This window comes from Hylobates moloch, unplaced genomic scaffold (genome assembly GCF_009828535.3).
Source record: "Hylobates moloch isolate HMO894 unplaced genomic scaffold, HMol_V3 SCAFFOLD_18, whole genome shotgun sequence".
In the NCBI taxonomy this organism is placed as follows: Eukaryota; Metazoa; Chordata; class Mammalia; order Primates; family Hylobatidae; genus Hylobates; species Hylobates moloch.
Window position 1 is genome coordinate 74,314,561 of NW_026652293.1, and position 14,787 is coordinate 74,329,347.

Genomic DNA, 14,787 nt, shown 5'->3' on the forward strand with positions numbered 1-14,787 from the left:
GTCAGGAGTTCCAGACCAGCCTGGCCAGCATGGTGAAACCCTGCCATTGCCCAGGCTTGATTAGGTAAACAAAGCAGCTGGGAAGCTCAAACTGGGTGGAGCCCACCACAGCTCAAGGAGGCCTGCCTGCCTCTGTAGGCTCCACCTCTGGGGGCAGGGCACAGACAAACAAAAAGTCAGCAGTAACCTCTGCAGACTTAAATGTCCCTGTCTGATAGCTTTGAAGAGAGTAGTGGTTCTCCCAGCACACAGCTGGAGATCTGAGAACGGGCAGACTGCCTCCTAAAGTGGGACCCTGACCCCCGAGCAGCCTCACTGGGAGGCACCCCCCAGCAGGGACAGACTGACACCTCACTCGGCCAGGTACTCCTCTGAGACAAAACTTCCAGAGGAACTATCAGACAGCTGAATTTGTGGTTCACGAAAATCCGCTGTTCTGCAGCCACTGCTGCTGACACCCAGCCAAACAGGGTCTGGAGGGGACCTCTAGCAAACTCCAACAGACCTGCAGCTGAGGGTCCTGTCTGTTAGAAGGAAAACTAACAAACACAAAGGACATCCACACCAAAAACCCATCTGTACATCACCATCATCAAAGACCAAAAGTAGATAAAACCACAAAGATGGGGAGAAAACAGAGCAGAAAAACTGGAAACTGTAAAAAGCAGAGCACCTCTCCTCCTCCAAAGGAACGCAGTTCCTCACCAGCAACAGAACAAAGCTGGATGGAGGATGACTTTGACGAGTTGAGAGAAGAAGGCTTCAGACGATCAAACTACTCTGAGCTACGGGAGGAAATTCAAAACAATAGCAAAGAAGTTAAAAACTTTGAAAAAAAATTAGATGAATGGATAACTAAAATAACCAATGCAGAGAAGTGCTTAAAGAAGCTGAAGGAGCTGAAAACCAAGTTTCGAGAACTACGTGAAGAATGCAGAAGCCTCAGTAGCAGATGCGATCAACTGGAAGAAAGGGTATCAGTGTTGGAAGATGAAATGAAGGAAATGAAGCGAGAAGGGAAGTTTAGAGAAAAAAGAATAAAAAGAAACGAACAAAGCCTCCAAGAAATATGGGACTATATGAAAAGACCAAACCTAGGTCTGATTGGTGTACCTAAAAGTGACGGAAAGAATGGAACCAAGTTGGAAAACACTCCACAAGATATTATCCAGGAGAACTTCCCCAATCTAGCAAGGCAGGAAACACAGAGAACGCCACAAAGATACTCCTTGAGAAGAGCAACTCCAAGACACATAATTGTCAGATTCACCAAAGTTGAAATGAAGGAAAAAATGTTAAGGGTGGCCAGAGAGAAAGGTCGGGTTACCCACAAAGGGAAGCCCATCAGACTAACAGGTGATCTCTCGGCAGAAACTCTACAAGCCAGAAGAGAGTGGGGGCCAATATTCAACATTCTTAAAGAAAAGAATTTTCAACCGAGAATTTCATATCCAGCCAAACTAAGCTTCATAAATGAAGGAGAAATAAAATACTTTACAGACAAACAAATGCTGAGTGATTTTGTCACCACCAGGCCGGCCCTAGAAGAGCTCCTGAAGGAAGCACTAAACATGGAAAGGAACAACCGGTACCAGCCACTGCAAAAGCATGCCAAATTGTAAAGACCATCGAGGCTAGGAAGAAACTGCATCAACTAACGAGCAAAATTAACCAGCTAACATCATAATGACAGGATCAAATTCACACATAACAATATTAACTTTAAATGTAAATGGGCTAAATGCTCCAATTAAAAGACACAGACTGGCAAATTGGATAAGGTGTCAAGACCCATCAGTGTGCTGTATTCAGGAAACCCATCTCACGTGCAGAGACACACATAGAATCAAAATAAAGGGATGGAGGAAGATCTACCAAGCAAATGGAAAACAAAAAAAAGGCAGGGGTTGCAATCCTAGTCTCTGATAAAATAGACTTTAAACCAACAAAGATCAAAAGAGACAAAGAAGGCCATTACATAATGGTAAAGGGATCAATTCAACAAGAAAAGCTAACTATCCTAAATATATATGCACCCAATACAGGAGCACCCAGATTCATAAAGCAAGTCCTGAGTGACCTACAAAGAGACTTAAACTCCCACACAATAATAATGGGAGATTTTAACACCCCACTGTCAACATTAGACAGATCAACGAGACAGAAAGTTAACAAGGATACCCAGGAATTGAACTCAGCTCTGCACCAAGCAGACCTAATAGACATCTACAGAACTCTCCACCCAAAATCAACAGAATATACATTTTTTTCAGCACCACACCACACCTACTCCAAAATTGACCACATGGTTGGAAGTAAAGCTCTCCTCAGCAAATGTAAAAGAACAGAAATTATAACAAACTGTCTCTCAGACCACAGTGCAATCAAACTAGAACTCAGGATTAAGAAACTCACTCAAAACCACTCAACTACATGGAAACTGAACAACCTGCTCCTGAATGACTACTGGGTACATAATGAAATGAAGGCAGAAATAAAGATGTTCTTTGAAACCAATGAGAACAAAGACACAACATACCAGAATCTCTGGGACACACTCAAAGCAGTGTGTAGAGGGAAATTTATAGCACTAAATGCCCACAAGAGAAAGCAGGAAAGATCCAAAATTGACACCCTAACATCACAATTAAAAGAACTAGAAAAGCAAGAGCAAACACATTCAAAAGCTAGCAGAAGGCTAGAAATAACTAAAATCAGAGCAGAACTGAAGGAAATAGAGACACAAAAAACTCTTCAAAAAATTAATGAATCCAGGGGCTGGTTTTTTGAAAAGATCAACAAAATTGACAGACTGCTAGAAAGACTAATAAAGAAGAAGAGAGAGAGGAATCAAATAGACGCAATAAAAAATGAAAAAGGGGATATCACCACCGATCCCACAGAAATACAATCTACCATCAGAGAATACTACAAACACCTATATGCAAATAAACTAGAAAATCTAGAAGAAATGGATAAATTCCTTGACAAATACATCCTCTCAAGACTAAACCAGGAAGAAGTTGAATCTCTGAATAGACCAATAACAGGTTCTGAAATTGTGGCAATAATCAATAGCTTACCAACCAAAAAGAGTCCAGGACCTGATGGATTCACAGCCGAATTCTACCAGAGGTACAAGGAGGAACTGGTACCATTCCTTCTGAAACTATTCCAATCAATAGAAAAAGAGGGAATCCTCCCTAACACATTTTATGAGGCCAGCATCATCCTGATACGAAAGCCTGGCAGAGACACAACCAAAAAAGAGAATTTCAGACCAATATCCTTGATGAACATTGATGCAAAAATCCTCAATAAAATACTGGCAAACCAAATCCAGCAGCACATCAGAAAGCTTATACACCATGATCAAGTGGGCTTCATCCCTGGGATGCAAGGCTGGTTCAACATACGCAAATCAATAAATGTAACCCAGCATATAAACAGAACCAAAGACAAAAACCACATGATTATCTCAATAGATGCAGAAAAGGCCTTTGACAAAATTCAACAATGCTTCATGCTAAAAACTCTCAATAAATTCGGTATTGATGGGACGTATCTCAAAATAATAAGAGCTATCTATGACAAACCCACAGGCAATATCATACTGAATGGGCAAAAACTGGAAGCATTCCCTTTGAAAACTGGCACAAGACAGGGATGCTCTCTCTCACCACTCCTATTCAACATAGTGCTGGAAGTTCTGGCCAGGGCAATCAGGCAGGAGAAGGAAATAAAGGGTATTCAGTTAGGAAAAGAGGAAGTCAAATTGTCCCTGTTTGCAGATGACATGATTGTATATCTAGAAAACCCCATTGTCTCAGCCCAAAATCTCCTTAAGCTGATTAGCAACTTCAGCAAAGTCTCAGGATACAAAATCAATGTACAAAAATCACAAGCATTCTTGTACACCAATCACAGACAAACAGAGAGTCAAATCATGAGTGAACTCCCATTCACAAAGAGAATAAAATACCTAGGAATCCAACTTACAAGGGATGTGAAGGACCTCTTCAAGGAGAACTACAAACCACTGCTCAATGAAATAAAAGAGGATACAAACAAATGGAAGAACATTCCATGCTCATGGGTTGGAAGAATCAATATCATGAAAATGGCCATACTGACAAGGTAATTTATAGATTCAATGCCATCCCCATCAAGCTACCAATGACTTTCTTCACAGAATTGGAAAAAACTACTTTAAAGTTCATATGGAACCAAAAAAGAGCCCGCATCGCCAAGTCAATCCTAAGCCAAAAGAACAAAGCTGGAGGCATCACGCTACCTGACTTTAAACTATACTACAAGGCTACAGTAACCAAAACAGCATGGTACTGGTACCACAACAGAGACATAGATCAATGGAACAGAACAGAGCCCTCAGAAATAATGCTGCATATCTACAACTATCTGATCTTTGACAAACCCGACAAAAACAAGAAATGGGGAAAGGATTCCCTATTTAATAAATGGTGCTGGGAAAACTGGCTAGCCATATGTAGAAAGCTGAAACTGGATCCCTTCCTTACACCTTATACAAAAATTAATTCAAGATGGATTAAAGACTTATATGTTAGACCTAAAACCATTAAAATCCTACAAGAAAACCTAGGCAATACCATTCAGGACATAGGCGTGGGCAAGGACTTCATGTCTAAAACACCAAAAGCAATGGCAACAAAAGCCAAAATTGACAAATGGGATCTAATTAAACTAAAGAGCTTCTGCACAGTTAAAGAAACTACCATCAGAGTGAACAGGCAACCTACAGAATGGGAGAAAATTTTTGCAACCTACTCATCTGACAAAGGGCTAACATCCAGAATCTACAATGAACTCAAACAAATTTACAAGAAAAAAACAAACAACCCCATCAAAAAGTGGGCAAAGGACATGAACAGACACTTCTCAAAAGAAGACATTTATGCAGCCAAAAAACACATGAAAAAATGCTCATCATCACTGGCCATCAGAGAAATGCAAATCAAAACCACAATGAGATACCATCTCACACCAGTTAGAATGGCCATCATTCAAAAGTCAGGAAACAACAGGTGCTGGAGAGGATGTGGAGAAATAGGAACACTTTTACACTGTTGGTGGGACTGTAAACTAGTTCAACCATTGTGGAAGTCAGTGTGGCGATTCCTCAGGGATCTAGAACTAGAAATACCATTTGACCCAGCAATCCTATTACTGGGTATATACCCAAAGGATTATAAATCATGCTGCTATAAAGACACATGCACACGTATGTTTATTGCGGCACTATTCACAATAGCAAAGACTTGGAACCAACCCAAATGTCCAACAATGATAGACTGGATTAAGAAAATGTGGCACATATACCCCATGGAATACTATGCAGCCATAAAAAATGATGAGTTCATGTCCTCTGTAGGGGCATGGATGAAACTGGAAAACATCATTCTCAGTAAACTATCCCAAGGACAAAAAACCAAACACCGCATGTTCTCACTCATAGGTGGGAATTGAACAATGAGAATACATGGACACAGGAAGGGGAACATCACACTCCAGGGACTGTTGTGTGGTGGGAGGAGGCGGGAGGGACAGCATTAGGAGATATGCCTAATGCTAAATGATGAGTTAATGGGTGCAGCACACCAACATGGCCCATGGATACATATGTAACAAACCTGCACATTGTGCACATGTACCCTAAAACTTAAAGTATAATAATAATAATAATAAAAACAAATATTTGAGGCAAGACAATTGAAAAATATCTTAACGATAAATAGGAAAAGCTATCACAGGGTGTTATGAAGCAGAAGCCAATGAAATTTGCTGAGTGAAAGAAAAGTCGGTAAGTGGAAATGACGAACGTAGAATATTCTTTCAAAAAGTTTGAAGGGAAGAGGAAGACGGGAAGTTAATCTAATAGTTGGGAAGAAAGAATAAATAAGGCTGAGAAAAAGCAGCCAGTAAACAGGAAGAGTATATTTTTGTTGCTTTAATGAATTCTGCCAGTTAAAAATTTTAGTGCAAGAAAAATAAGATTTTACTAAATTTCATGCTCTGATATTAAAAATATATATAATAAGGCATTTTGTTTTAAGTTGATGACAATTACAAAGTGTATACATGGCATTTGTACTGCGAATCACGAATATTATATTTATGGTGTTCTGTTTCCTTCCCTCTTCAGAATCCCGCCATGGATTTATTACGAGTGAACTGCATTGATTTACTACAAGTAGAAGGATATAATTTGATAGCAGCTGGAACCATAAATGGTGTGATCATCTTATGGAATTTTGTGACATCTACGGTCAAAAAAGTGTAAGTTGTGTATTATCCTTAAACAATGTAAAAGCTTTACTGCAGAAGGGCTCAGTGGCATGCAACACTCAGGGAAGGGCTGGGCGCGGTGGCTCAGGTCTGTAAACCCAGAACTTTAGGAGGAGGATCACTTAAGGCCAGGAGTTCGAGATCATTCTTACCAACATGGTGAAACCCTGTCTCTACTAAAAATATAAAAATTAGCAGGGCGCAGTGGCGCCTGCCTGTAATCCTAGCTAATGGAGAGGGTGAGGCACGAGAACTGCTTGAACCTGGGAGGTGGAGGTAGCAGTGAGCTGAGATCACACCACTGCACTACAGCCTGGGCGACAGAGTGAGTGAAACTCAGTATATTTAAAAACAAAACAAAACACCTCAGGGGACAAAAAAGCAATACATAAAAATTGTGATAACTTTCAAGGCAGGCCTTCCTGGAAGTTATATTCATGAACGGACTGTGTTCTAAGTATCTAAATCCCAGGATGATATAAGTAAGGTGAACTGTAAGCATCTATATTCCCAAGAGCTTTAATCTTTACTATTCTCACCTAGTATATGCTTTTCATGTGTGATCTTGCCCAAACTTATGACCTCAACAAATAATTAAAATACGTAACAACTTCAAACACTAATCTCTCTAGAGCTTCAAACACACATAACCAATTGCCTACTAGCAATTTTCATCTGATTGTTACCAAGACCCTCAGAGCCCTACATGCCTGAAACATCTTCCCAACCTACTCCCCGCTCCCAAACTTCTCCCCTTCCTGTATCCCCAGTGCCACCATCATCTACTCAGCCACCAAAGTCACATGGTGAGAAGACTCCTGGGTAGCATGTCCTTCTCATTCACCATCTCAACACATCTGATTTATTACAGGTTGGGGCTAACAAAGGCCAATGTGGTAGATTCAATTATTCCTCTCAACCAATTAGATTTACTCTGGACTATGGCCAAGATCTTACCCTCCCCATACCATCCACTTCTCAATGTTTTTTTTTCCCCATTTGTTGACAAGGAACTAAAGTAACACTGAATGGTTTGTTTGGATGGATTGTAAATAATAAGTTCTCCCCAGCGGTGTAATTGGAACGTGTGCAAGGGCCATGTGTGGCCACCCTATGGCAAGGGGGCTTGGAAAATTTTACTTACAGATACAAGATGGCCAAGAATCTTAATAATGAATGAAAATAAAATCAAGTTTATCTAAGCATTTGGGGGACGGGAAGAGATATAAAAGAGGAGGGAAGGGAGAATTGGAAAGGACAAGAGAAAAGAAGAGGAAAATACAAAAGAAATGTCTGCCCCTCTCTTTACAGTACTTAACATACTGCTGGTCTGCCTGCTCCTTCCCATCCAAGTCTGTGTCGTTCCTTTTAGCCAGTTTTTGAGAGGAAATAATCATTTATTGTTTGGACTATGGATTTCTTCTCTTTGAACCTTTAATTGAAACAGCTGTTTCTGCAGAACCCCCTTTCTGCACCTCAGTCCACATACTCCTGGATCCTGCCCCTGGAATTCCTGTCATCCTTCTGTTCCTTCACTTCAGCCCATGCCCCCAGCCTTTTCTCACACATTGTCTACCTGCCACTTGATACCTACACCTGTGTGCACTGCAAACTTCCTCTCCTTCTTGCTAATGCTTTCACGCTGTGTCAGCTTGTGTATGACTCTTTCCTAAGAAGGGAAAGCAGATAGACTAAGAAGACCATTATCTTGATGCCACAGCCTAAAGAGGGGGGCAACACCTGTGATAATAATCCCACTTTAAAGATGAAGATCCTCCTTGTTAAAGTGCCTTGTTATTTTGCCAAGGGATGCATGCATATCCAACATCCAATCAGAGGAAAACAACCAAGTATAGTGTGGGTCATAAACAGTGTCCCTTTCCTATAGGCAGATGATTATATAAGACAATTGATTTAGAATCAGTGCAGTATTTTGCAAAACATATGATTTAGCACAGATCTGTGGAAGGTCATTTAGGCCCAGGTTTAAAATTTCTGAAACTGAAAATGGTTTCCATATTTGCGGTAGAGTCCATCTCTTTGTCTACCTCAAACTTCGCCTAAGACCCCTTCACCAGTCAGAGGAAATAACTCTTCTCTTCCTGCTCTAAGCCTCAGGCTTTTTGAGCCCAGACTTAATATTATTCTTGCTAATTAATAATCCACTTCATGATTCAGCTCATCTGCACAACAGAAATCTCTTAAAAAATTTGAGTTCAACAAGTCATCAAGCTTGTAGACTTCTCTTTTGAGCTTGGGTTCACTTTCCAGGAGGCCCCTTCATCTCTCAAAGTAATTTCCGCTGAAGAAAAAGGGGAAATTTTGCTGTAAGGTCTATTTGCTATAATGAATGTTAAATGCAGCTTTAAGAGCCAAGCATGATGTTTCAGGGCAGGCATTTAGGGACTATTTCCCTGTTCCTAGGATGGTGCCTAGAAAGTTCAATGTTGACCTTGGAATCTGGGTCAACAGGAGACTGGAGCAGCAAGAGCAGTGTCCTCACTGGACTACCTGTTCTTCTCCACTCCATTATAAGCTCTTTAAGGGTAATAATATTTTATTCATATTTATTACTCCACTTATTTAAAAAATATTAGAACTCTATTATTTAAACTGTATGAAACCAGCCAGGCGAGGTGGCTCCCATCGGTAATCCCAGCACTTTGGGAGGCTGAGGCAAGAGGGTCGCTTGAGCCCAGGAGTTCAAGACCAGTCTGGGCAACATAGTTGGCCCCCATCTCTAAAAGTAAAATAAAATAGCGTTTTATCCACAGGATTTTATAGAATCCCATTCTCTGATCTAAAGGTAGGAAGACTAGACCAGCTAGTTGAATTAAAAGACTTTTAAACCACTGACGATCATGATTTAACAGAACCTTGTTAAAAAAGGTATGTTCAAACTCTACTTCCTTGCATTTTCTTTGCATGTTCAATAATATTAGCATTTGAGGAACTGCTTAGCTCTGCAGGGGATATAGAGTCTTAGTACTGTAAGCTCCATAATTTGTGAATTTTTCTCATATAAATGCATACTTACTTCTAGGTACCGACCTGAAGATTGCTTCACTGTAAACCCTGACTTGGATCCCAAGCACTTTAAAATTAATGACATACTGTTCCTCTTTCGTACCCCTGAATGTGCAAGGTAACTCGTTACTTACTGAACCAGTAATACTGTCTGGGACTTAGATGGCTGAGACATTAGGTTGATGCAAAATTAATTGTGGTTTTTGCCATTGAAAGTAATAGAAAGAGTTTACTTCATCCCAATGTTAAAGAAGGGACAACTGAAAAAAGACATCAGTTGGGTTGACACGTGGCTTCAGCTTTCTTCCCATAACTGTCATTTTGGAGGTGAGGTTCTCCTCAGGGATTTAAAGTGCTATGTGGTCCCCTCACCATGTCAGCTTCACAGCACCCTTTATCATGTAGCAGAGATGGAAAATGCTCACTTGGCTTTACTTTTCGCCAAAATCTAACACTGGTGTGAAGCAGAAGGAAGGACTTGCAAGGCAAGCATGGAAGGTCATATGGCAGGAGGTTTCATCCACCATCCACTATAACTGAGCAATTATCATCCATTTCTGAGAGAGCAAGGGATTTAAGAAAAAGTGTTTTTCCTATTTATATTTGCATAACAGCTCTGGTTTGCAGGCAATAGATAATGCCACACATAGCTTTGGAGAGAAATCAGAAGCTTCTGTGCTGGTTTGGGGTTACCCAGAGGTGAGCCAGAATGTAACCCCTTCCCTACCCCTTGGCATGAAATTTCATCAACACTGTTCTGAGAATATTTTGAAGACTTATTCTGTAGACATCTGCACCAGACCTTAAGCCACTTTTCAGCCGGTTTCAGTGGAGTGCCACAGACTAGGATCCGGTTAGAACTAGATATTGTCAAGCAGGAAGTTAGACAGGCTTGTAAGGTCCCCCCACCACCACCCCATCCCCTGCCATTTCAGTGTAAGAGCCTCTGGGACTAAATCTAGCCTTTGCAGTGGGATAGGCAAGACTTTTATTTTCTGACAAAGGGAGCAACAAACCTTATTTGCTGAGGCTCCCCAATAGTCTCCACCAATATCATAGTGGTCAACATTTATTACACAAAATGTAAGGCATGATTTGTTTCCTGAGTGGCTCAGTATCCACAGATGATGAAAGAAGCAATCAGCTGAAATTAAAGCAGAGAAGCACACCCTTTGAGTATGGTAGCATATCTTAACGTTTTATCCTTGGGCTTCTCCCCTCCCCTTATAGGAGATTAAGTCAGGATTCCATATGTTCTTCAACCCAGTGTGAATCCAGCAAAGGTCCACGGAGCAGTAAGGTAAGCAAGACACAGAGAGAGTCTGTCTTCCTGTCATACTCAATGTTGGTTCAAAAATAGTGCTATTGAGCATATTTGAGCCCCTCCTTTGATAGAAGGTAACAGTGGAAGAATTCTATGTGTGCATGCTTATATGTAAAAACGCATTATTTTGCAAAAAAATGCAATGTCTAAATTGTTTTTTCAATTTTATATATTTTTCAATTTTTATATATTTTTTCAAAGCTTTTACATTTGTGAATAATAATATACAATCACAAATAAATTAAATTATGCATGTTATTTTGATACTTACAAAGTAATTAAGTAATTTTAGACTATCTCTTTTGCTAAAATGTAAGTACCCTTTTGCTAAAAAGTACGTATGCCACAGGGAGAAAAGACCCAGGTAATATAATTACATTACAACATGTACTGTAATGCAGTGGTTTTCAAACTGTGTTCTCAGTTCCAATTTTACATATTTTTATGCTTTACATTTCTAGAATTGTGTTTGAAGGAAAGTTGTCACTGCAAAAACTGTTTTTAAATCACCAGCATACTGGAAAGAATAAACTTACATGGAAGCAAAAGCCAGACAGATTGTACTTGAACCCAAGTCCTTCCTTTATTATCTGATTAGCTTTAGAGCTGTCACTTAATGTGAGTTTCTGTTTCTGTTTCAGTAAAAAGGGAATAATAAAGATGAAGTTGCATGGTTGTGAATACAGTTAGAGATCATGTCGACCAAGAATCGAGCATGCATTAGGCATTTTTAATTACTCTCGTTATTATGCTGGTACCTCAACCACTAGAAGAATGTTGTGTTATAAATTCTCTATTTCTGGACATGAAAATCTCTGCAATACATTTTTTCCAAAAAAAATTTAAGTATAATTTTAAAAGTAATGCTTAGAAATGAAAATTCAACTATCTGGAGAATTTATTCACCCAGTATATCTCATTCTCTTACAATGTCATAGAAATATTTTCTCTTTTCCTCCCATAATTCAGGGAAGCAAGCAAAGCATACATGACAGTGAGGTTAAAGGTCAGTATGAAATTACCTCTCTTCTTTATAATAAAGCAACTCCTTTGCAACAGGGCTTTTAGGTGACAGAGTATTCTTAATGAATATATATTTTCCTTAGTATATAAATTCATTCTATATATTCATATATATTCATTATACATGTATATATAATATACACACACATACCCACACACATATACATATATACATACATATATATATTCTTTTTGGAACTAAATGTTGAGGTGCTATAGGATTCAGTAGTCTAAATGGCAGAATTTTCATTATGATGATGCCTTCTTAAATATTAATTCTAGGTTTTGAGAATCCAGAATATTACTGAACTTCTTAGTCTCTAGCCATTTTTCTAAAACTTATACTGCATTTATACACCATTCTGTATGTGTAAGACTTATGAATAAATACCTTGTGTGAGTTGTTATGTATAGTACAGAAGCTTTTGCAATATGATCAAAATAAACTTTTTATATTTTTTCAGTGATCCAGGGTTCAATTTTTTAATGCTTTTTTTTGTCCTTTGCCCTGACTGAAGTTCTCTGGGTTAAAAAAAAAAAAAAAAAAAGAAGAAGAAATAATGTGTTGCTGTTGCTATTTTCTTGTCTGCCTTGCGTTTTACATTCCACAAAAATTTAGAATTCCAAGTATTGCAAATTCCATGATAGCTCCTTTTTTTTTTTTTTTTTTTTTTTGAGACAGAGTTTCACTCTGTCCCCCAGGCTGGAGTGCAGTAGTGCCATCTCAGCTCACTGCAACCTCTGCCTCCTGGGTTCAAGCAGTTCTCCTGCCTCAGCCTCCCAAGTAGCTGGGATTACAGGTGCCCACCAACACACCTGGCTAATTTTTGTATTTTTAGTAGAGACGGGGTTTCACCATGTTGGCCAGGCTGGTCTCAAACTCCTGACCTCAAGTGATCCACCTGCCTTGGCCTCCCAAAGTGCTGGGATTACAGGTGTGAGCCACCGCGCCTGGCCTCATGATAGTTCATTAATTTCTCGAACAGGTGAACAAACAGATGTCACGGTGGGAGAGCAACAGCCAGTGGACAAAAAACACCCTGAAAATGCCAATTTACCAAAAGCCCAGCCACCTATCCTTGTCACTGCTCATGAGGACGGACACCTCCGCTTGTGGACTCTGGAGGTAATGGAACCCAGCAAGTCTGGGAATAGGAAAGAATGGGAAAGATAAAAAGAATCATTAAAAGAATCTTAGTGTTCTTCCATATGGCATTGAATTCTAATATTTTTTCAACTTTCTAGCCAAATTGCTGATTTTGCAGCCTGTTTATTGATAACGCTACCCAAACTTTACGAGAGAAGGGCTTTGTAACTCAAAAGATCAAATCATCAAAACTGCTAACTTAGCTATTTCAAATCTGTCTCTCTTTGTGGAAGCTCTTCTACTTTTCTATCAAACACATTACAGATAGATACCCACACTGGGATAGATCCCTGCATACAGATAGATACCCGTATTGAGAGAAGAATGTTCTACCGGTCATGCAAGCCTCGCAGTTGGAATTTCTGGGAAAGCCTTCACCTTTGGCACACTGCTTCAGTCTCATCCCTTATGTCCCTAATAGAAGCAGGAAATGTGAATCCGGCATGAAGATTTACTAGAAAAATCTATTGAGCCTGCTTATAATTCTTTTATTTGGGGAGAGGAGGGCATTAGTTGCTTATTTGTTTGTTTGTTTTTTTAAGATGGAGTCTCTCTCTGTCACCCAGGCTGGAGTGCAGTGGCGCGATCTCAGCTCACCGCAACCTCCACCCCGGGTTCAAGCGATTCTTCTGCCTCAGCCTCCCGAGTAGCTGGGGCTACAGGTGTGTGCCACCACACCCAGCTAATTTTTGTATTTTTAGTGGAGACAGGGTTTCACCATGTTGGCCAGGCTGGTCTCAAACTCCTGACCTCATGATCTGCCAGCCTCGGCCTCCCAAAGTGCTGGGATTACAGGCGTGAGCCACTTTCCCCGGCTGAGGGCATTAGTTTTGATGGGTTCATGCATTCAAAATATTCAAATCTTTCTTTTAAATTGAGCTACGAATGCCACTAAATATCTTATTGGATATTAAAATAATAGTAAAGGATATTAATGGTGTATTAGAGTAAAATAATATAAGAACACTGAAATATTGAGTATACAATAAGTTGTTAGTTTACCAAACAGCTGAAAGAAGGTATTGCATCGTATTGAGTGTCCTTCAATATTTTACAAAGAAAAATGTAACTTTCATTTACCAGAAGATTTAAAATGATTTGGGGTGGAATTAAGAGGACAGAAGATGATGAAAGGAAGGATCTTGGGTAGCCTGAAGGTGATGACAATGAAATCCTTAGAAAAGCAGAGGAGGTGACCTCGCTTGTGATCAGTCTCCTTCCTACAGAGAAACTCAGAACACACAACAGTTTTGTGTGGCAGATAATGGGATCCAACAACACAGAACCGCATGGCTTTCTGGCAGATAAAACTCTAAGTCTACAAGTAGATCCTAGCTTATTCGTGAAAACAACCCTGGCTTGAAAATACAAAGTATTCTAATAATAACTTTCCTTGAGATAATCTTGGTGTTAGAACAATGCCCTTTTTTTTCTAATACAGAAATGAAAGAGTAAAAAATAGGAGGAGAAGAGATTATGTCGAAGCAGTCTAAGGAAGGGAGTAGCAGATTCAAACTCTTCACAAGCTTTGACGTTGATGATGTTTATTCTCTAAGCAAGAGAATACGTGTAAAAGTCTTTCCCAGTGCTGGCTTATACTGAGTGCTGAAAATCAACCTGTTTGAATTTAAATCTCTTAACAATTCTTTATCTAGCACCAATATGAAAAAATAAATATTTCTGAAAAGGCAAATATTTCTGTTTAAAACAACTGACATACACTTAAAAGTGTGTCTCCCTTCTGAAAAAAGTTTGTTTAAAAAGAAAATATGTCAATGCCTGTTTGAGTTAAATTAAAAAAAAAAGAAATAAGAAAATACGTAATCGGAAAGAAAGTCTGAGGAATTTCATGAAAAGTGTAGAACAGTCTATAATACTCAGAGTCTAGATGCTTCTAAGTAACAGTTGTCCATACCTTCAGTATATTTAATTTCGAGGAAAT

At 39.4% G+C, this 14,787-nt stretch overlaps 1 protein-coding gene across 5 annotated transcripts in view; it reads left to right on the top strand.

Moving 5' to 3' along the window:
- WDR64 (WD repeat domain 64) overlaps positions 1–14,787 on the top strand; it is a 151,496-nt gene that overhangs the window by 110,757 nt on the left and 25,952 nt on the right. For all 5 annotated transcript variants that reach the window (XR_009210759.1, XM_032136345.2, XM_058430588.1 and 2 more), the window contains 5 exons: positions 6,182–6,315; positions 9,368–9,469; positions 10,582–10,651; positions 11,645–11,681; positions 12,685–12,824. Coding sequence is in view for 4 of the 5 variants with exons in the window: in XM_032136345.2 (XP_031992236.1) it covers positions 6,182–6,315; positions 9,368–9,469; positions 10,582–10,651; positions 11,645–11,681; positions 12,685–12,824 (483 nt within the window). In the remaining variant the exon portion in view is untranslated. The remainder of the gene's footprint in view (positions 1–6,181; positions 6,316–9,367; positions 9,470–10,581; positions 10,652–11,644; positions 11,682–12,684; positions 12,825–14,787) is intronic.